The sequence below is a fragment of the Mustelus asterias genome, chromosome 8 (assembly GCF_964213995.1).
Source record: "Mustelus asterias chromosome 8, sMusAst1.hap1.1, whole genome shotgun sequence".
Classification (NCBI taxonomy): Eukaryota; Metazoa; Chordata; class Chondrichthyes; order Carcharhiniformes; family Triakidae; genus Mustelus; species Mustelus asterias.
In genome coordinates, this window is record NC_135808.1 from 75352316 (window position 1) to 75376982 (window position 24667).

At 39.5% G+C, this 24667-nt stretch overlaps 1 protein-coding gene across 4 annotated transcripts in view; it reads left to right on the forward strand.

Moving 5' to 3' along the window:
• Window positions 1–24667, forward strand: part of LOC144497258 (putative oxidoreductase ZK1290.5) — a 116213-nt gene that overhangs the window by 12054 nt on the left and 79492 nt on the right. For all 4 annotated transcript variants that reach the window (XM_078218238.1, XM_078218237.1, XM_078218240.1 and 1 more), the window contains exon 2: window positions 19189–19437. In XM_078218238.1, the coding sequence (XP_078074364.1) occupies window positions 19189–19437 (249 nt within the window). The remainder of the gene's footprint in view (window positions 1–19188; window positions 19438–24667) is intronic.

The window sequence follows — 24667 nt, forward strand, 5'->3', positions numbered from 1 at the left end:
GTCATGTTGCAGCTTTATAGAACATTAGTTAGGCCACACTTGGAATATAGGCCCTGATTTTACCAGCACGCCCGCCACGAAACTGGGGCGGGTGAGGCTCGCAAAATGGCATTCCTCATTGGCCTCGGGTGCGATCTTAAGAGCCTCGGGCGGCCGTGCTGGTACAATCAGGGCCATAGTGTTGAATTTTGGTCACCACGCTACCAGAAGGATGTGGAGGCTTTGGAGAGGGTACAGAAAAGATTTACCAGGATGTTGCCTGGTATGGAGGGCATTAGCTATGAGAAGAAATAGGAGAAACTTGGTTTGTTCTCACTGGAATGACGGAGGTTGAGGAGTGACCTGATAGAAGTCTACCAGATTGTGAGAGGCATGGACAGAGTGAATAGCCAGAAGTTTTTTCCCAGGATGGAAGAGTCAGTTACTACGGGGCATAGGTTTAAGGTGCGAGGGGCAAGATTTAAAAGAGATGTACGAGGCAATATTTTTTACAAAGAGGGTGATGGGTGCCTGGAACTCACTGCCGGGGGAGGTTGTGGAAGCAGATACAATAGTGACTTTTGAGGGGCGTCTGGACAAATACATGAATCGGGTGGGAATAGAGGGATATGGTCCCTGGAAGGGTTGGGGGTTTTAGTTCAGTCGGGAAGCATGGTTGGCGCAAGCTTCGAGGGCCGAAGGGCCTGTTTCTGTGCTGGCATTTTCTTTGCTGTTCCATGAGGGATCCCCCCCAAAAGAAACTGCCATTGCCACCAGAAGCCCACCAGCAACCCTCATAGGATTTTTTTTTTGGGGCTTTGTGCATAGTCAGTCCTGTGCCCGCCCCCAAAGCTTAGGAGGTGGCACAGTGGTTAGCACTGCTGCCTCACTGCGCTAGGGACCCAGGTTTGATTCCCGGCTTGGGTCAGTCTGTGTGGAGTCTGCACTTTCTCCCTGTCTGCGCTGGTGCTCTGGTTTCCTCCCACAGTCTGAAAAACGTGTTGATTAGGTGCATTGGCCATGCTAAATTCTCCCTTAGTGTACCCGAACAGGCGCCGGAGTGTGGCAACTAAGGGATTTTCACAGTAATTTCGTTAGTGTTATTGTAAACCTACTTGTGACACTCATGAATAAATAAACTTAAACTTAAAACTTAAATGGGTAGTAATTGCCCACTTAATGGCCTCAATTGGCAGCAGGGTGGGAAGGCAACGGGATCCCCTCCTGCCACCCTCTTGCCTGATTAAATACTCTTTCCAGCAAACTTGCCATGAAGGAGGGCATTAAATTCTGCGCATAGTCTCAGCCTTGGGTGACTGTCTGTGTGGAGTTTGCACATTCGCCCTGTGTGTTTGGGTGTCCTCCAGGTGCACCGGTTTCCTCCCACACTCCAAAGATGTGTGGGCTAGGTTGATTGGCCATGCTAAATTGCCCCTTCGTGTCAAGTACATGCAGGATGTTGCTGCCAATCAACATAATACACAAGCTGTCAACTCCTGTTGTCCCTTTGTTCTGACTTATGATTTCTGGGAATAATTACAATAACCTTGTCTTGGATCTTTTTTCAGATAGGCTAGTTCAACTGCATATAAAAATAATTTCACTGAGCAGTGATGTGCACTTGCATGAAAAGCATTTCAAAAGATTTTTGTTAATTAGTGTTTTGAAAAACAGTTAACTGTGAAAATTGGGGAGTGTAAGTTTTTTTTAATTTGCTGAGCTGATTTATTTGTACTTCTGTTAATTATAATGTTTAATTCAGGAATTCAGAAATTTGTAACCTGAGCTGTCTGTGTGGTGACTTTTCACAGTTGAGAGAGATCTGGAGCACATGGTAGGAACACTGAATTAGATATGGTGTACGCCCCATAGATCGTTTGCTCTGTGACAACATTATCCTAAACGTGTTGCCCAGAATTCAGCAAGACTGTGGATCAAACCATTGGATGCCTGGAGTGTGAAATGGAACATTGTTGGCACAATATGAAGTATTCTACTAAAGTTGGAATTTAATGTTGGGGTTGAGAAAAAGGGAGTTTTTGCTCAGTACTTGTGTCCAGGGTTTCTGAAATGGTGTATTTTACTCTCCAGCACAAACATTTCTCAGCGTGAGTGTAAAATTAATAAAAAAACACTTCAGCTTAATTTTTTTTGTTGAAAGGAAATGGCATGCTTGGAATATATTAAATTTGACTGCACGTTAGATGACCAGATTTGATTTGCCATCCTCTAAACCAGAAAAGTTCAATTAACCTTGCACTACTTTCTCATTTTGACTTAATAGTAAATATTCAAAAAGCCACTTCTGGGACCTTTGTGCATCATCTGGTTTCCTGTGTATACAGAGATGTGATGATTTGCATTCCTCTGTAATTTATACAATATGTTACAGTAGGAACTTAGCCAACAACATATATTTTATGATGATTTGGGCTAACATGCAATTCATTGCAGGAGTTCTGTTATGGAATTGATTTCGTCAGGTATTTTGTTTTCTCTCACCACAGATTTTCTCCATCAATTATCTCCCCTCCATCTTTCCCTGAGAGGATGTGGTCCCCTTGACACCCAGCACACTGCATTAATTTCCCAGAGTATTTTCCCATGATATATGCTTTGTTGATGATTATTGATGGGCTGTTCAACTAAGAGAGAGAGAAAGTCGCATCATAACTTTACCATAAATAGTTCCCATCGGTAAGATATTTCTAGCAGGGGTCACTGCAATGCAACATGAATTTTGGCCAGTTTTCTTTATTCTGATCCTGGAGTGCAATTGAGATCAACATGCTCAGCATGCACTGGGTATCAAATTTGGGGCCCCTGGTGCTCCATTTGAGTTTATCCAGTGATTAGATAACCGCTGAATGATCAGAGAAATGACAGAATAGTTTTTAACCAAATGAGCATATAACTGGGATGAACCACATGATCAGCTTGATCATGGACAAACTTGTAAATCCAAATCCAAGTAAAAATATTGAGAATTTAGAAATGCATGGCTTCGTCCAGGATTGTCAGCACGGATTTGTATGGAGCAAGTTATGTTCGACAAATGTTAGTGTTTTTGCAAGAAATGACCTATTGAATGGGTTTTTTAAAAAAGTATACTGGATGGATCTGGATTTTTCACATCCTGTTTGGTAAATGTCTTGCAGGATATTTATTACCAATTTACAAGCATACAGAATAAGAGAAATGTAGCAGCATGGATAGCACATTGGTTGATAGAAGAAAGAAAGGGATAGGGGTAAATGTGTGTTGCTTGGATTGGAGAATAGTTGGAAGTGGTGTATCCCAAGTTCTACTACTGGGTGAGACATTGTTCTCAGATTATAGATGGTATGGACTTGGGCAGAGGGAGCACAAGATTGAAATTTGTTGATGACACAAAAGTAGAAGGTTTGACAAATAGAAGGACCATTAAGGGTTCAAAAAGACACAGGTGCCTTTTAATTGTAAGAAGTGTAAGGTTATATTTTTGTGATGAAAAACAAGAATTGGAAATGAAGAAAGTAAAGAAGAAGGTGGATAAAGCTTTCAAAAACCAGTGGCATTTTGGGACCTGATTGGCTGACTCCTCAATCAGTTTCTATTCCATTGCTAATTCCTGACCTGATCTTTGCTTCTCTGCTGGCTGCTGTCCAACTAGCTTCTTCTGCCTATTAATTTGGTACCTCATATTGTTGCAGCTCTCATGCTTTGCATTTACATTTTTTGTCAACTGTAACCCTCAAACCCAACCTTACCCAGAGTTTCTCACTGGGGGCAGCACAGTGGCATAATGGCTAGCACTGCTGCCTCATAGCAAGAGTTTTAACAACACCAGGTTAAAGTCCAACAGGTTTATTTGGTAGCAAATGCCATTAGCTTTTGGAGTGCTGCTCTTTCGTCAGATGGAGTGGAAATCTGCTCTCAAACAGGGCATACAGAGTTACAGAATACTGATTAGAATGCGAATCTCTACAGCCAACCAGGTCTTAAAGATACAGACAATGTATCCAAGAGCCTCACAGCGCCAGGGACCTGGGTTCGATTCAAGCCTTGGGAGACTCTTTGTATGGAGTTTGCCTCTTCTCCCTGTGTCTGCATTGGTTTTCTCTGGGTGCTACAGTTTCCTCCTGCCGTCCGAAGATGTGCAGGCTAGGTGGATTGGCCATGCAACATTGCCCCATAGTGTTCCAAAGTGTATAGATTAGTGGGGTAAATATATGGGGTTACTGGGATAGGGCAGGGGGAAAGGCCAGGGAATAATGCTTTGTCGGAGGGTAGGTGCAGACTCGATGAACCAAATGGCCTCCTTCTGCATTGTAGGGATTCTAAGAACACAAGAGATAGGAGCAGGCTGTGCAGCTCCACTCATTGTTCCAGCATTCAATAGTTCTTGCACTCAGTGGCTTCTCAGTCTTGGTGATTACAGCCTACACCTTAACACCATCAACCCAAGCCTTCTAGCTTCTCTACTCTCCAGTCCTCAGTGAATCTTGTCTTTTATATATACATACTCTAATACATTACCACCACTCAATCGCAGCAAACTCTGAGGTCTTGATAACTGTTATTTCAGGCCACTTTCTAATATTTCATACCATCATTTTTTTTCTTCCCTGAGCTGAACTTGTCCCCCTCTTATATTGACCTGTTAAGCAACTCCCTCTATAATGGAAACCTCTTGCAGGGATTTCTAATATTAACTCATTCACATATTTAATGATTTTAGTGCAAATTCTTATTCAGTATTCCTGTATGTTTATTTTATTATAAATATGATTTGTACAAATACATGTTCAGTTGGCTCTGAAGTAAAGTTAGTGACTTCAATGACTTTAAAAAAAATAAAATGAGTGATACATTTGGTTCAAATTGCAAAGTTTAAACTGGCTTTTCTCTTGTATCTTTCTGATCTATATTTCAGCAAATCAATTTTTAAGTTCTTGATATGAATGATGTTTACATTTTTTCCTTCTCCAGTAAGTGGACCCTGGAGACTGAACCAACAATCCTCTGTCTTTACCATCCTAATAAATATAGCAAGTCTGCATAGCGGAACAGCGAACCCTTGACTCTGTACTCTATTGTTAGTATATATTGCATGTGAACAAATGATCTCCTTCACAAGTGGAATACCTTATCAGACTTAGTTATAAGCCAACAGACCAATGTATTTAACATTGAACAGATGAATGGAGAGCTTTCAGCACAGAGTATATTTACAGTAATTACAAACTTGACTATTCTCAATGTCAAAACAACAAAGCGATTCTGCTCATGTTCAACATAAAATGGTCTTTGAACTTTTAGACACTACTGTTTTTACATGACAAATGCCCATCACAGAGCCTCTGCCAAACTAAGTGTGTCTGCTGATTTCAGATTGGTAAACTGTAGTCTCAGTTCTATGGCTTAATGCCTGGATTCTAGGCTTATAGTTGACTAGCTGCATTCAAAGTATTATTAGCATTGCACCTTTCACAGAGCCAGACTGTGTGTTCACCCCAGGCACAGTTGTCAATCAAACACACTAACCCCAAAAGAACCCCATGATGTTAGTCACATAGGGTGTTTGAATTGAAAGAGATGATTTTATTCCTTGATCATATTGGATAGGCCCCAAGCTAACTGTAATCGTACTACAAAATCCAAAACCTTAACCTCATCCTGAAGTGTAAGATTAAGTTAGATTCCGATATGACATGTACAGAAGCAATCAGCAGCAACTACTTGAACTCAATCTGTATCATGATTAGCGAGAGAATTCTTCACCCAAAGTGCTGTCATGATCTCCCCACTTTGTATGCTTCTGGTGCATACGCAGCAGGCCCACACTAGCACTCTTACAAGAATTGAATACCATGTTGGCCACATGCCATTTTCAGCATCTTTGGGCTCCGGTAGAACTCACATCCGCAGCAATATGGAGTCCAATTTTGAAGCCAAAGACAAAAACAAAACTGATTCATAAAAATCGGAACACTTGACACCCATGAATTTTATTTCCTCCTAATTCCTTTTATGTTCACATATTATAACTTCTGAGCATTAAATAATGCAATAGATGTGAAGCCAACAAGGCTGCTGAGAGGAATTAGGAGGAAATACCTGACAACAGACAAACATGAAACGGTTCATGTAGCTGGTAGAACGAGAAACGTTTTTACATCATCAAGCCATTAGCACATGCTTTATAGAGAAACTAACTTTAAGATAGTAAAATAAATTTGGTTTTGGACATTTGAAGATCAAGGAGGAATAATTCTTGCTAAGAATTATTCACAAGATGGATGTAGATGAATACAGAGCTGGAGAATAAAGCCCATGCTTGATCTATTACTTTAATTGTATCTACTTGTATGCTAATAGTTTAGAGTTAGTAACATTCCTACAAAAGGATTAGGAATATCATTGAGTGAGATGATCTGCAGGTGGGAAGTGCAAATCCAAGCTGATAGTGATCTGATAATTCTAATAGTTTTAGTATGTTATCTACAGTATGTAATTAAGAAATTAGACAAATATCACAAAATTGTTATTGTGCAGAAGGAGGCCATTTGGCCCATCGTGTCTGCACCAGCTCTAAAAATGAGCATCATGACTTAGTGCCATTTCCCTGCCTTTTCTCCATACCCCTGCACATTGTTTCTATTCAAAGAATCATCTATTACTCTCTTGAATGTCTCAATTGAACCTGCGTCCATCACGCTTCCAGGCAGAGCATTCCAGACCGGAACCACTTGTAGTATGACTAAGTTTTTCTCACGTCACATTTGTATGTCACTTTAATTCAATGTCCTCTAATTCTTGATCCTTTTACAAGTGGGAACAGTTTCTCTCTATCTACAAGGACATGGATCTAGCACAGATGTTCCTGATAAGGTTAGATCTCGTGAGCCATATGTAAACCAATGTCTATGGAAAAGGTTAAAAATAGGCTCTCAGAAAAAAAATCACTTTGGACAGAAAAAAGTTTTTCTCTTCCTCAGACGGAGAAAACTGGGAAGAGAGAGCTTCCTAACACCTTGGTTAGTTTGAGGAGAAGGCTGTGAACAGGAAAAACAAAAGACTGCTGTCTCCAAATGCAATCATCTGCTTTCATCTGTTCACCCCCTGGGACCAGTAAATTGTAAAATTATCATGGGTTGTGTGCTTTGCCTGCCTATTTAGCTTATGCATAATATTCAAGCTGTTGCCTTCTAATAAACTACTCTTCAATGACTTATGAGCTCAACCCTGTCTTTGGGTAATCTGTGATTCAAACCTTACATGAAGCAGCAGTGATTTGAGATAGGCTGCAATCATAATGGTAACCCAGACAGCACAAAGTTTGTGCCTTTCTGCAGCACCTTAATCGGGCTTGGCGTAACTGCTTTGAGATCCCCATGTCCTTAAGTTAGCACTATACAATTTTTGTCTGTTCTTTAATTGGATTAAAGTTCACATTTACTGTAAGGTTGATAACATTTTGACTGCTTTGGACTGTCTGATGCAAAACCTTGAATATTATGATTATGAATAGGCAGATAGTTGTGGAAAGGTCTGCATGTAGCTTGATATTTTCTCTGGTATGACTTCTATTCGGAGTTTACAATTCACAAACTGACATTTCCAAGCTCTTTAAAGGTGTGACGTACATGTGGATGTTTGCCTGCCCTACTACATTTACATTTCAGATCCATCCTCCCTGTTGACAATGTACCTTTTAAGTGAATTTTGCTCACGTTTCGAAAATAGCATTGTAGAAATGGACCTCTAAACACACTGAATAATGAGACAAATCAAAATGACAATACATTTACATCAATGGATTACTTGTGGGAGGAGGGGGGGGGGGGGGGAGGAGAATACAGCTATGATTTGTACTGTGGAAGAATACAGCTGTAATTCATAGTGAAGGGTGCTGCTGGGATAGGATGGGAACTGTGAGATTTGAAGCTGCTATTAATCTTGCGACCTAATTGTGTCTTTCACAAACAAATGTTGTTGTTGTGGCACAATTTGTTGCATGTTTTGTGGTTCTGAACAAACTGAACCAGATCTCATTCTTAACTTTACATTCCAACTCCAAACTTGACTACTTGTAACTAACGCATTTAAGTTATTTAATCCAAAACCAAAAACAAACATAGATTTGCCAAATAAAGTGAGCTTTTTATTGCAAGAATATTATCTAAATATTTTTATTAAAACAAGCTTTTGCCATCCTATTTTACACAGCCTTTTAGTTGTTTAACTTTGAAACTACTGTTGAAGAAGTTTATTGAACTGAAATGCTACATAATCTTAAAGCAATATGTCAGGTGCCAATTCACCCCTATGTCTGCCTTGGCCCCCTTTTGTGCTTTATATTTTCAAGCTGGTTGTTACATACAGGTTGGAAGTGGGCATTTGACATAAAATCCTGTCTCAAATGTCATTGTGAAAGTAGCTCGTAGCCCATGGCCTCCATCAACCTACATGGAGGGGATTTGACACAATATTCCAGCTGTAGGCTACTTAAATCATTACACCAAGCCTTGTTCGCCCATCACCCAGGTGCTTACTGACCTACATTGGTTCCAGGATAAGCAACATCTTAGTATTAAAACTTGCATCCTTGTTTTCAAATCCCTCCATGACCTTGCACTTCCTGACTCTGTAGTGGCATGTTGAGCATCCTTGATTTTAATTACTCCATCATTCACAATTGTGTTTTCTGCTGCCTAGGTTCTGGATTTTTTTTCCCTAAATCTCTTTGCCTCTCTTTCCTCCTTTTATGAGGTTCCTTAAAACCTATCATTTCATCCAAACTTTGGGTCAACTGCCATAATATCTGCTTATGTGGATCAGTGTCAAATTTTGGTTGATAAGGTTCCTGTGTCGGGCCTTGGGGTATTCAACAATGCTAAAGGGGCTGTGTAAGTACAAGTTGCTATAGTCAAGTCAGTAGTTGACAAATGCATGTATTAGAGCTTTGGCAGTGAAAGGATAACGGTGGGGCGGTGTTGCAGCGAGGTGGAAATAAATAGTTTTTCTGAAGGAAAGGATATAGAATCTGAATATGAGGGGGAGGCAGTGGCATGGTTGAGCAGTGTGCAAAGCTTACAAATGGTCTAGATAGGCATGAGACAAAGCTGAGGAGGGAGATGAAATCTGCAATAAGGAAGCAAGATTTGTGGTGGGAACTGAAGACAAGTTGTTGCTTATCGTAGGTTCTGTTGGAGATTATTAGGAATGAATGGTGCATCTTCTGCTACTTTTGACAGTTACTCTGGCAAATCATGAAAAGTTGTGTCCTGGATACCATGGGAGGTACCATGCCTTCCTCCTCCTTTGTATCTGCAGGGAGTAAACTCTCTTGGGGAGTGGCAATCATAACTCAAAATTTAACCATTGCTGTAAATTTAGGAATCGGCTTCATCATATTCCTCTGGATTCCCTTCAATGATTCTACAATCCTCTGCCGACTGTGCGCTTTTCCATATTGAATGCCATCCAGAACTCCTCTATCTATTGAACTAGCTTGTCCAGATGGGTCTGCATTGCAGTCACCAGCGGTGATAGCAACGATTGTTTGCTCCATGTGTGTATGATGTGTAATGATCTGGTACCACCAGAAAATATCCTGAATACTTCGCAAAGTACCTCTACCATCTTAAACTCCTTTTACTATCTATACTTGTGAAATTGAAGTACATCAATGCTATTGAATTGTACATGTACCATCAGGGAAAGGAGTCCGTGTCTGTTGAAATGAACTCATAGGCCAGAATTTTACTAGCCCGCCTGCCACAGGAATCAGAGCAGGCAAGGAGTGGACGATGGAAGAACTTCGGTGGGATTTTACGGTTTCGGGACAAGCAAGCCCGTAAAATCCCACCCATAAAGTTTAAGAATTGTGTCTGAGTCATTAACCTTCAAAGAGGTACAAATAGAGGGGGTCACATGATCAGTGTAAGCAGCAGGGTCCGCATGTGCAATTGAAGGGAAACGGGTCAGAGTCCATGAGGAGAATTAAATGGATTTACTTTTAGATGCATTAAAGATTGCGAATGGGAGCAGAATTGCAAACATGCAATTAAAAAAATTTTTTGCCAAATTAAATTTTGTGGCGGGAGTGAGTTAAGGTGCACTGGATATCTACAGATGTCCAAAACAAATTAGTGAGAACTATTAAAGAATGCTCAAATAACACAAAAACTATTATAAACAAATGGATGAATCCCAAAACGAACAATTACAGAAGTGTTCAGACTCTAGTTTCTTATATTCAAATGGAGCTCCAAATAAAAACATTAATAAATGACCTTATATAGTAGAAAAAAAATAACTAAATGGGTAAATTTAAGGATGTGGTGATATTTTTGTGTTTATTATGTAAGGAATTTTATATTGACCAATTACCTGAATTAATGAGGAACAAGTAAGCGTGAGGGAGATGGGAGTAGTTGTTGGGAAGGAGTGAGTAAGTGTGGGAGAATAATGAGTAGTTGGGAAGGAAACCAGTACCTAGGGAATCGGGGGAGTGGTGAGTTGTCATTGTTGTCGTAGTGAGTATTTGGGAGATAGTAATATGGTGAGTACTTGAGATCAATGCATATTGAATGGTGAGAACTTGGGCTGTTCGCAATTAACATTTGCTGATGGTAATGAGTAGCTGAGAGGGTATTGGGTGATCGAGAAATAGATGCTAGGAAATGGGGGAAACAGAATAACTACTGTTCCTTACATTCTATTAGTATGGCTGCAAATAATCACAGGCAATGGGAATTAAAACCTTTGCATTTAGTGAGAAACTTTCAAAATTCACTTTGTTTTTTTTATTATTTGACATCATGAAGAAAATCATGACTTACAGCAACTTGTGTTCTCTTTCTCTTGCTTTCCTTACACCTAAATACACAGCCGGTACTTTTTTCATTTCTCAAGTTCAGTCAGCACCTATCACCTCTCATGCTATTTTGAACCTTTGTGGTGTCCTTCACCTAGGTTTCTCAATAATAAAATTATTACATTGCTTTCTTCTCTCGTTTTATATCTAAATTTCTTCAGTAAATAATATATAGGGTTTTGCACCAGTGTCCTCCAGCTTGCATTTGAGTGATGATGAGAAATTGACAATTTGTTTTTGTTGTGTCCACCTGGCATCATGAAAGGTTTACAAAGTTATTTCGAAAGGCTGAGAACACAGTTTCTGTGATAGTCTTCCTGGTACTGATCAGCCAGCTTAGAAGATCCTAAACGCAATCATTAGTCTGTGTAGTTAGTTGGCTCCAGCCAGGGTGACAGTAGGAGGGCTCCAATTCACTATCCCAACTGAGTGGGGGTGGGGGGGGTTAGAATCCTGCTTCCAATTTCTGTCCTGTGACCATCTGCTTGAAATGGGTGCCTGAACACGACTTATTGAATAATTAAACTTGTCTGTAATAAACCCCCGATTGAATAACCTACTTATACTCACTGTTGAAACCCTTGCACAAACAATGGACACTTGGGTGAAGTACCAGCAGATTGCTGGTGCCTATAGAATTGTATCCCAACATGTGTCAGTGCCTTCCAAATAGGATGAGAGAAAACTCGAAACAGGGAGAAAATACTGCCACAAGAACAGATTGACTGACAACTATTCTTCTGTTGTGATGAAGAAAAAGGCCATATTGTGTGAAGTCCACATAGCTGATATTGTCATGTTAAGTTTTCATGCAAATAGTGAAAATGAACAGTAGCAGTTTTATTACTTGCCTTTGGAAACTTCTACTCATTGTGTCCATTTCCTCATAAACTTCAGAAATGACTATTGGTAAAATTATATGGAGAAATCAATTATGAGAACCATCCTTCATTGTTTGGGACGAAACAGAATATTTAAAGATTCCCCTTGCATGCTTGAATTGTTTCTCCTGCGTTTCAGGTCTTCCTCAGGACAGGGGTAGTTCATAAACTCATGATATGGAACCTTCCTTCAACAACTGTCTGCATCCTGGGCATAGTTTCTATAGTTGCCAGTTCTCTTGGAGAATGTTTTTTGTTGCTTTGTTAAGAGTATTCCACTGAATACTTCAATCGTATCTGTTAGGGGCTGTCTATCCTGCTGTTTATAGAGACTTCATTTTGTGGAAAAAAATAGCAACAGAAATAGGCTCACGGCCAACGTGAAAGCCCTTTTGTTCTTGAAGTGAATATTGTGAAGCACTTTGAAAAGCTTTGCATTCTTTTCGTTCCATTTCGAATTGGTCACAGCCGTACTGACCTCTGGTTTCTATCTGAGAGTTGGATAGGCTTTTGTTCGATACTCCTCCTGTGTGATACTTTGAGTAATCTTTTTAAACAAAGCAGCGTCTGAATTAAAGAATAGCTTGTGGATCCAACTTTTTTTGTGTGACCTACAAATATTCCTGTTCTGTACTTCAGGGCACATTTGAGCAGGTTGAGACTGTTTGAGCTTAGCATTGAATATAGTATATAGATAACTGGGTGATTATCTTCAAACCTCCTCTGTGATGGAATATATTTTAATTTTTTCAATTGACTTATTTAAATGCTTACCATGAATTCAGCAGTTCTAAAGATTAATTTGTTTATTTTGCATCCTGTCAGACTTCATTCCTTGAAGCAATACTGAAAGTACGTTGTAGACGTAATCCTTGAGCTCTACATCTTTCATAAGCACCTGCTGGATTATTAACACAAAATTAATTATTCACATTTGCCTGATGGAAATGTAAAGTTATTTACACAATGTAACAAATTGCGCTCGTGGTGGCGGTGTTCAACAATAATACCCATCAAACATAAAATCTGCTCTGCCATTCCTCTTATTTTGATGGGTTTAATGTGACAGTAGACATTGTTTAACATTTGCAATAATAAAGTGTTGACAGAACTTTGTAAGAATACTTTTCACCACATTTGCATCCCATAACTGCTAGGATTCAGTCACAAGACATTATTCCGAAGAGAAAGGGTTTGTTGAACCCTATTAATGGGGTATAATATATGCCAGAAATGCAGCATTTTCACAGCTGGAGTTTTCTATTGAGGAAAGCCACAATTCCTTATATAAAAAAATGGTTTCTAAGGAAGCAGTGTGGAACACAGCATCTGAAAACAATTTGTTTGGTAATGGGAAATGTTCTAGACAACGGTGGGAAAGAATCAGCTGAAAAGGAATGATTCGTGAGCTGGCAGCAAATTCACAAAGGCTTTTGCCTGTGTGTGTTCCACAATGCCTTTTATAAATTTGACTGCATTAAAAGCGCATTCATTAATTGTCCCAACAAACACATCACTGTTGTCTGCAAAGGCATTCCAGTCATGCAGTCCAGTTGTGTAATCAGAGATGAAAAATGTTACATCCTCCTATATCATGCTAACTTAAACCTCTTTATATTGTACAAAAGGAGTCATGAGAACTGAATCTTCCAGTTACTGTTGGTCATTTTATGGGCCTAGAATGAAACCACTTTGAACTTGCATTTATATAACATTTTAAATGTAAAAACACAAGGATCAAAGATTCTTCACAAATAGGTGTAATGAAAATAGATGTTAAATCAGAAACAGATTAGAGGAGTGGACAAAAACTTGTTTTGAATTGGGTTTTGTGAATCTTTATAAAAGTGAGGCGAGAGAAATGGAGCGGCTTTGACAGGGAGTTACAAATGCAGCCGAGAAAGCTCTTCTGTCACTGCTGGAGTAAAGGGAAGAAAAGATGCACAGAAAGACAGTGTCAGAAGAATAGAGCCTTTGGAATAGTATATAGAACAAAAGGAGATTGCAAAGACCAGTTGGGCGTGACCATGGACAGATTTAAAATGAGGACGAGAATTTTGAATTAAATCTATTGAGGAATAATGATCCAGCGCAGATCAATTAAAGCAGGGGTGATGGGGAAGCAGGCTTATTTTGGAGCTTCCAGCAGATTTTGCACAAGTTGGGAGTTTTTGGAGGGTGAAAAATAGGAGGTCAGGAAGGAAACCATTAATGTCAACTGAGTTAGGAGGTGGTTTAAGTTGTAGGGTGGCTGTGGCGGGGATGGCATTGTCATGCATTGGACCTGTGCTACCAGTTGAGGCGATGAAACTACCAACCTGCATGCACATAATGAAAATGATGTCTATCTTTAAAGAAAATGGCATGTCTGCAAATGCAGATGCGCCACTTTGGATTGTAGATGTGAAAGTCTTACAATATTGTATTCCTCTGAGTTGGAGCCTGTGACTGACAGACATATTTGCAAAATTTTCTGATCAAACCACAATCAAACTCTGAATGACCTGAAGTTATGTTAATGTGATAGTTTGTGGTGTTGGAGGGATATGGCTGTACCTTGCGATAAAACAAATTACATAGCATAACGTTCTTGACCTCAGAAAGCAGTATACCTCCAATGAAGATCACTGAAACAGGAACAGTGGCAGACAAATCCTTTAGTTTAGCGTTATGTTATTTTAGCTGCACTGTACTTGTTATTTGTCATGGTTTTTAGAAGAAAAATGTATCAAAATACATGTTGAGCAGTTCAGATTTTTAAAATTATATGAATTCTGAAACCTAATTACTATGCATGTAGCAGCCTGTAATTGTAGGCACGTGTACACTGTAGAGACAGAGCAATACAGCACAGAAACAGGTCCTTCAAGCCAACCATGGTGCCCTCCCAGCTTGTCCCAATTGCCCACATTTGGCTCTGTAGTTTGAGATTAATTTGAATCATTGTGATGAACAGTTTTAAATCCCACAGTGCTGGGTATAATATTTGTCATATCAATTACAATGGTGAAATATCAACAAGATCAGGGTCAGCCAAATATTTAGCTGCACTGGAAACAGCAGAAAGCATTTTGTCTTGCAATGGAAAATGCTGAATAAACTCAGGTACATCCACAAGTTGAAGTAAATATAAAAATGATTTATTTGTCATCTGTGCTTCCACATTGTTGGATTCTGTATTTGGGGCAATCTTATTGAGGAATCTAATATGTTATTTGGTACAGAAAGTTAGGCCCAGAGTATTATTTTGAAGTAAGCCAAAATAGTAAAACTAAGGGGCTAAAATAAATGAAAAGTTAATTTAAAACAATACATGAGTTTTCAGGCAGTCATGGAGGCAAAATATGCCAAGTATACATTATTCTAAATGCTGATGTACTTCCTAATTGGAGTAAAGTTGCCAGGTATGTTTGCCGATGTTCCTGGCAGTTCGATTACATGACATTCCTGTCAGCGTGAACCCGGCAAATGTTGTTGCATTTATTTTGTGTAGCTCTTCTGTAAATAAACCGGTGCACTTATGCAACATTGTTAGTTAAAAAGTGATGAGCAAAGAGATGCTGTGTAAATTCCAACCAGTTAAAACTGGATTTCATAAAATCATGGAATGTTAAAGCGCAGAAGGTGGCCATCATGTCTGTACCAACTGAAAAAGAGCTATCCGACTCAATGTCACTTCCCAGTTCTTAGTGCTTTTTAAATGTAGTATGGGTTTCTGCCTCCACCACTCTTTACAGCAATGAGTTCCAGAACCATCATGTCTACCACCATCCTCTGGGTGAAAATATTCTTCTCAACTCCCCTTTGGTCCTTCTACAATTACTTTAAATCTAGGCTCCTGGTTATTGATCTCTTTGCTGAGGGAAACTGATCTTTCCTTTTCTCTCCACTAGACCTCTCATAATTTTATACACCTTAATTAAATCCCTCCATGGTATCTGCTGTTCCAGAGAAAACATTCCCAACCTAGTGTGTGTAGTGGTTTGCTTCGCATTCTGTAATAAAATCTGTTCCTTTCCAGTCAGGCTTCCTGAGTCATGACAATTTATATCAATGTAAGATAGGGATAAAGACTTGGTGGGGAGGGTCGGTGTAGTAGAAGGGTCTGGTATATATAGGATTAATATAGGACTGAGTACTGCCACGCAGTGATGTAAGAAGGAATATGACCAGGACCTAGGGTCAGTGTGGTGTTGCTCAGAGACATGTTAAGCCTTAGGATGGAGAGTGCTCCACACCTTTACCCTTAACTCTATATTTGTATATAGTTACAAGTAGCTAATAAAGACTTGCCGTTAACATATAGAAGACTACAAAGACTTCCTTAACAGACATGTTATGTAACCAGCACCATCCCAATACTCCTCAAATACATTACTTCACACTTCTCCGGATTGAATTCCATTTGCCACTTTTTCACTCGCTACCAAAGTGAGGCTGACCAAACAGCTGTATAATCCTCTGGCACCATGCCCGTAGCCAGAGATTTGGAAATTGATGGTCAGAGCCCCCATTATTTCCTAGCAGCCTTGAATGTATTTAATCTGGGTCTGGCAACGTCTGAAACCCCTGCTTTCAAAGTTGCTAAAGCCCTCAATATTTCCTTCTTATTATGATTACGTCATCCAATATTTTACACACCTTCTCCTTAACTTCAATGTCTACATCATTCACCCCCCCCCCCCCCCCCCCTCCACCAACTCCCTCCTTTGTGAAACAAAGTACTTATTAAGAACCATGTTCATATCTTCCACCTAGGTACACAGATTATCCTTTTGGTTTGTAATAGGCTCTACTAAGTTTGCGGATGACACGAAGATGGCTGGACTTGTGGATAGCGAAGAGCATTGTCGGGCAATACAGCAGGATATAGATAGGCTGGAAAATTGGGCGGAGAGGTGGCAGATGGAGTTTAATCCGGATAAATGCGAAGTGATGCATTTTGGAAGAAATAATGTAGGGAGGAGTTATACAATAAATGGCAGAGTCATCAGGAGTATAGAAACACAGAGGGACCTAGGTGTGCAAGTCCACAAATCCTTGAAGGTGGCAACACAGGTGGAGAAGGTGCTGAAGAAGGCATATGATATGCTTGCCTTTATAGGACGGGGTATAGAGTATAAAAGCTGGAGTCTGATGATGCAGCTGTATAAAATGCTGGTTAGGCCACATTTGCACTGCGTCCAGTTCTGGTCGCCGCACTACCAGAAGGACGTGGAGGCGTTAGAGAGAGTGCAGAGAAGGTTTACCAGGATGTTGCCTGGTATGGAGGGTCTTAGCTATGAGGAGAGATTGGGTAAACTGGGGTTGTTCTCCCTGGAAAGACGGAGAATGAGGGGAGATCTAATAGAGGTGTACAAGATTATGAAGGGGATAGATAGAGTGAACGGTGGGAAGCTTTTTCCCAGATCAGAAGTGACGTTCACGAGGGGTCACGGGCTCAGGGTGAGAGGGGCGAAGTATAACTCAGATATTAGAGGGATGTTTTTTACACAGAGGGTGGTGGGGGCCTGGAATGCGCTGCCAAGTAGGGTGGTGGAGGCAGGCACGCTGACATCGTTTAAGACTTACCTGGATAGTCACATGAGCAGCCTGGGAATGGAGGGATACAAACGATTGGTCTAGTTGGACCAAGGAGCGGCACAGGCTTGGAGGGCCGAAGGGCCTGTTTCCTGTGCTGTACTGTTCTTTGTTCTTTGTACTCTTTCTTTAGTTATCTCCTTGCTCTTTATCTGTTTATAAAATCAAGGAAAACTGTTTTACTTGCCCACTGTTTTTTCATACCCTCTCTTTGTTTGCCTATTTTTTATTTCACCCCTGCATTTTCTATATTCCTCTGACTTTCCATAATATTGAGCTTGCGGCATCTGGTGTAAGCATTCTTTTTTGTCTTATCCTGCCCAGTACGCTACCATAGGACTTGAGGTTTGTGCATCCCTCATACTTTTCTTTCCAGAAACATATTTGTTTGAAACCCTCTGTCTCTCCTAGAATATCTCCACAGTGATTTATTTTCAAATACTTATTCCAAGTCCACCTTTGCTAAATCGCATCCTTTCGTATAATAGGTTTTACCCCAATTGAGAACTTTAAATCCTGGTTTACCTTTGTTTTTTTTCCTGTAACTATGCAAAATCCAATAATTATAATTACCACCACCTATACCTTCTGCCACTAACCACCTGTCCAGCTTCATTCCCTAAAGCTCACTGATGTGTTCCCTGGTCTCCATGGTAGGAAGAACCTTCCAGAGGTGATGTTTTTGAAGTGATGACTGGTAGCCAGGGTACGCAAAAACTTCCTGGGCTGATATTTCTGAGGCACTGAAAAAAAAGCACTCATCTTAAATTGTTCCTTCAGAAGGCAACGTACTTATCCAGCAAATTGAAATTGAACACTTTTACTGTGGGTGGGAACCCTGTTGATTCTAATTTCCTGAATGGAGCAACATTCTCAGCTTTTAAAACAACATTCTGACATTTGTCCAATAGCCATGTTATGATAATGTGAAATTTCCACAACTGTCTTTAAGGTATTATGCAAGTACAGATATTCAAGAGTTTACAAGCAGAGTTTTTATCTTTACACACTTCTTCAGAAAAACATATATGAATCAGTGATCCTTTTCACAAAGACGCCAATTAGAGAATAAAGAATGACTGCAAATTTGTTATTTGAGGCCTTTGAGTTGCAATTTAAGCCAATTAAGCAAAGTTGAAATTATTTATTTGGTCACCTGAGCCCTGAGATAACATCCTCAATCATATTTCCAAATTCTGTTCATTTTATAGATTTGATTTTACCTGTTTTGAAGTTTTTGTGTCAGGATTCATATCTCTTTGACAGTTAGTTTCCAAGTCCTGCACTGAATAGTTTGGAAGATGGCTAGCAAATGACTATCAGACAACGTGCCATTATATTCCACCTTCAGTGAATGCTCATTAACATTGCCACACCAGTAATTGAAAGGTGAATAATCGCAATACTATTTTGCTAAATTGTAGAGCTTACAAAATGAAAGTGCAAAGTCCTAAAAGAAGTCTCTCACAGTTCAGAGCACTCGTATCTAAATGACAGAAAAAATGTACTTATGTTTATTTAGTGCACTTCATGACCTCAGGACATTCCAAAGTTCTTCGGAGCCAATGAAGTACTTTTGAGATGTCATCACTATTGTAATATAGGAAACTCAGCAGCCAAATTGTACACAGCAAACTCCGACAAACAGCAATGAGATAATGACCAGATAACCTGTTTTATTGATGTTGGTTGACGAAAAAAGAAGGAACAATCTTTTAAGTAGCTCCATTTAACCAGAGTACCTGACACAGGCATGTACCAAAGATTTGGGTCTAACATTTTATAGTTAAATCTCCTGAAATTAATTGGTTAAATTTTGAACATTCTATAAATCTTAGTTGTTGCAAACCAACCCAAGTATTTTTAATGCTTTTTCTCTTTCAGGCACATCACATCATGGCGGCTATTCCCATTCTTCAGTTGTGTATGCCTTAAAAGAATGTGGCATTCGTCACATTGACACTGCAAAGAGATATGGCTGTGAATCACATCTAAAGAAAGCAATCAGAGAATGTGGTGTGAATCGTGAGAGCCTGTGGATAACTACAAAACTTTGGCCTGGGGACTATGGCCGTGAAACTACCAAAGCAGCATGTCTGGAGTCATGCAAAAGACTCGGTCTGGATTACATTGGTATGAACAAATACCCAAACAAGTTTAAGTGATACGATTCTGTCAAATGATCGTTTAAGTTAAGGAGTTGTTCGTATTTTTGAAATGTGAACTTGATATACTTTTCGTCTTTAATGGGGTACTTTTTTTAGGTAATTCAGTTTTAGAGGAAATTTAATGGCCGTATCTTCCCTCTGACTAGCTAGCTCGCACTTTCTCCCCCTGCCATTCTGCATACAGGTCAGCTGTTGTGATATTTATAACAGCAAGCCTGTCAAGGTCTGAGTACAAATATGCAGAAACTTTCAGCTGCTTCTTCTCAGGCCACTCTTTTACAAAGTAGTTGACCAGGAAATCATGACAACTTTTGGTGGCAGAATTGTAATATGAGCAACATTACCTCAAAAATGTCAAATTCAATCATACAGCTCCATTAATATTCTCCATTTTGATGATGCAATGCGTTTTCTAGTTCCATTGATCCAAATCCAATTTAAATTGTATTTTAATCAAAACCTTTGTCAAATATAGCTAAAGAGCCAGGGATAACTATCTAAAACACAGAAAACACTAAACATCCTTAACCAGCATAAGCAAGTGTCACTGAAATGCTGGTAATATTCTGTTAAGAATGAAACTCTTCTTTTATTTTTTTTCCACTGTGTCTTCCTGTCAGTTTTGTCATTCAATTTAACTTCTGACCCTCTGCTATCTGAATTTGGCTCCAAAATAATGAGCTAAAAATATGATATTTTGCAAACCACTGGGCAGGATTCTCTGGCCGTTCGCTGCCAGAGGGATTCTCGGGTCCCGCTGACAGCGCGCCCCCGCCCGTGGGTTTCCTGGTGGAATGGGGTGGCTTCAGTGGGAAATCCCATTGATTGTAGCGGGTAGAGAATCCCGCTGCCAGCAAACGACACATTACCTTCTGCCACCAGAAATCACATGGCTGAGAGGCCAGAGAATTCTGTTCAACAACTCTGACAGTTGGCTTAAAGTCAATAATTCAATCTAGTTGCTGTCGTTCATAAACCTCTGTTCACACTTTCCCCTCCTGACTTGTTATGTCTTCAGAATTTCTCATCACAGTTAGTGTAATCCTAGGCCTCTCATAAGGATGACTATGACTATCAGAAACATATGGAAGGAGAACAAGCCATTAGACTCACAGGCTGTGCACAATCCACTCTTTTATGTGCCATACCCATTTCCTCTCATGCAAGAGTGACTGTCCTTGCTCCCCCCACTAAAATAAATTGTGCAAAAGTCCAGTATATCCACTCCAATATACATCCCACACTGTTCATCTCATTCCAGCAATCTTCTTTGGGATGACGTTAATTTGCTTACACTAGCCTAGAGACCATGATGTTCCACAGAGGATTCTGACAAATCTATTCCTTTGAACTCTCAATCCCTTTTCAGATATTCATCCTTGTCTGTCTTGGTTCAGTGGTAGCATACTCACCTTGGATTCAGGAAATGATGGATCTGGGTCCATTTCAGAGACTTCAGCATGCAATCTAGGCTAACATCTCAGTCCATTACTGAAACAGTGCTGAGGGAGGGGGAGGAGGTGCATCATTTTTATAGAGTCAGTGTGTCCTTTACGGCACAGAAGGAGGCCATTTGGCCCATTGAGACAATGGCATTTCCTAGCGAAGCAATCCAGTTGGCCAAACTCCCCTAGAAAGACGTTAAACCAAGACCACCTCCACCCTCCCAGGGACTTAAACAATCCCAAAACAGTATTCAATATAGGCCTGGGCCTATATTGATACTTCAATTAGCATCACCAAATATGATTATCTGGTTATTGCTGTTTGTGGGACTTTGCTGTGTGTAAGTTGGGTGCCATATTTCCTAAAACTTCATTTTCTGTAAGGAATTTTGGAATGTAAAAGCTGCTGTATTAGTGCTTTCTTTCTTTGTCACCTAGTTACAGAACATTATAACTCTGCACTATAATTTCTTGCGGTATTATTTGCCAAAATAGCATTCTATCTCGCTACAATTAAAATAAAAACTACTGGAAATCTGAAGTAAAACACAGCAGGCCAGTTGGAAAGAGAAAAACAAATCCGCATTTCAGTCAATGCTCCTCATTAGATGCTCCTGATGATTGGACCCACCCACAATATTAGCCTTTTTCTTTTTTCCCAAATGCTGATTGCGATTTGCTGTTAATTTCTTGTGTTGTTGTGTTTGTAAATCCCCTTTCTGAGCACCTCTTTCTAAATTAGTATCACAGAGGAAGGAAATGATTTTGTATTATATTGCTCTTTATCGTTCTGCTTGCAAAAGTTTAAGTAAAAGCACTTTTTTTTTTCAAATTTACTGCTGGTTCTGTAAATATAGTAACGTAGTTGTTGCAAGTGACGCACCTTATTAGTTGATGTTTCCCTCTTGTCTTTTGTTTGATTTAAAAAGACAGGATATGATGTCAGGAAAAGGGTTTTAATTAGGAAGCTGGTATTGTATTATTGGCAATGAGCAGCTGAACAAACAATACTGATGGAATTTGTCTGTATTCATTTTAAAGGGCAAGCTTTCAAAGTGCACCATTTACATTGTTGAATGTGTGCCTGCCTATTTCCGTCTTTTGCAAACTGTAGTTGCTATATGTAGGATATAGTATTGTTTTGAATTTGTAAGAGCCTCACCAAGGAGAAATCTGACAATTTGTACCACCAATGATACTGATAAGGAGTTACTGAAAAAGTTTCACACAGTAAGTTCCACAAAGTAATCTTTAATTTCAGCCTGTAAACATTTAAAGTATGTTTTGGCATCATTCTAAACATATCTAGGACCAGTTTCGGAGCTTGGCAGGGAAAGGGAAAGTGACCAAGCAGCTGTGAGGGTGAGATAAAGTGGTTACCTTCTGTACAAGCTGCGTGCAATAGCTGAAAATAACCATATATTGTTCTCATATTATGGAGAGTGTGTCCAAGTGTCAATCACAGAAGTTTCAATAATAGACTCGAGCTTCTCGCGCCAATGTTTTGCTTTTGAAAGTGGATCTTTTATTTTGCAAAGTTTAAATTAACCCCTCACTTTGTGGAAGTGACGTGACTGAGGTCTAGGATAGTACAACTTGCCTGTGGTGCCTCATACACTCTCCTGTCCTTAAACAGCGAGCCAAAATAAAACCTTAATCACTAGTCAACCATGAAAAGTATGGGTGTTGTACTGCCTTGTAATGGCAGTGTTCTGTGAATGCAATTCAATTCCCCATCACAATCTTGCTGCTGTGAGGAGATACTGAGCTCAGGCCAGGTGCTTCCCTGTGAGGAAATGATGTCCTCAGGTCACTCTTGTACTTCCTACCAGCATTTTCAGATTGTTTTTGATAGAAATTTGAGAATTTACATACTTGACCATGTTAAAATGTGGCCAAAAGGGACCAACTTGATGGCTGGATTCATGTGCCAAAAGCACACTCAAAAACTCCTATTGTCATTATAATCCTGCTACCCGAGTCTGAACATTCATACAAAATAAACTTTTGTGATCTGTATATGATCATTCAAATTCAAGGATCAAAATTAGTCATAATACTAGTAGAATGATGGATTGTAATGTGATCAACAAATGAAGGAATCTGTTCTTCCCTCTTATTCAGGATCACATTGCTTTTACATTCAAATTTTTATGCTCTTTTGGCTCACTCACATTGTCTCTCTCACACACTTAATAATTATTTAACTCACTTGTATGTACACTTATTTGTATAGAAGTCCACATTAAATTAGGTTTCCTTTTCAGATGCAGGTTCTCTTGTGCGTTTCCTGTATTTTCTGTTTGTTTCTGATTTCTGGCACTCATATTTTATCTTTATAGTGTATTGAGTTTAGATAAACAATTACCAATAATCCTGTATTATTATCTCCAATTTCTAATCAAGAAATACATCTGTATCCTTTCATCATATAATTTTCTTGATTTGTGTCACCAAAGAACTATGTAATCTTTTCATTCATGGGTGTTTGTGCAGGCATTAGTATAGTATCCAAAAATATTGTGGTAGCCTATTGCTTCTATTAATATTTATAATATTCATTCATCTCAAATTGAGACAATTCAAGATTTACCTAAGCAAAATCTTTTGAATTAGAATTGTACTTCTAGACATTACAGTGCTCCCTATACATTACGTGCTCAGATTTTGCATTGCCAATGTATTGCAGTACTTAAGTATTGGACAACTCCCAATATATTGCGGGATTGGCAAGGTTTTGTCCTCCTGGATTGAACATTCCTTCAGCTGCTCAGTTTACCCATTTGCTCTAAGTTATAGGATACTGTCCAATAAATTCTGACACACCTTTTTCCCATCTTGAAAGTTTGAGGGTGGTAGAGATTTTATTCCAAAAGCAAAATACCGTGGATGCTGGAAATCTGAAGTGAGACGTCAGTGCGCTGGCAAAATCAGCATTTGGTTGCCCATTCCCTAATCGCCACAACTGAGTGGCTTGCTGGGCCATTTCAGAGGGCAGTTAAGAGTCAACCACATTGCTCTGGATATGGAGATATAGACAGTAAGAAGTTTAACAACACCAGGTTAAAGTCCAACAGGTTTATTTGGTAGCAAAAGCCACACTGTATAACACCTGTTGGACTTTAACCTGGTGTTGTTAAACTTCTTGCTGTGTTTACCCCAGTCCAACGCCGGCATCTCCACATTATGGAGATATAGACCAGACCACTAAGGATGGCTGATTCCTTTCCCTACATGCCATTAGTGAACCAGATGGGGTTTTTACAACAATTCATGACAGTTTCACAGACATCATTACTGAGTTTAGCTTTCAATTCCAGATCTGTTAATTGAATTTACTTTCCACCAGCTGTTGTGGTAGGATTTGAACCCATGTTCCCAGAGTCTTTGCCTGGACCTCTGGATTACGAGTCCAGTGACATTACCATGACACCACTCTCCCCCCTATTTGTCTTTACAGTTGCTGAAAAACCTGCTGTGTGTTTTCAGCATTTACAGTTTTTATTTCAGATTTTTAACATGCACTTTTCTTAAGATAATTTCTAGACTGAGCAAAAAATGAAAAACAAAATATTTAAAAGAGCTGTGCTGAAGACAGAATATTGACATGGAAACTGAAAAATTGAGTAGAATTTTGCACAGCCTGAAGAACTGTAGAGTGATCAAATTTAAGACCAATTAGATCTTCGGCATTAACTTGAGCTACTGCATTTGTATAATTTCAGTGTGACTTTAAGAGACTCACCAAAC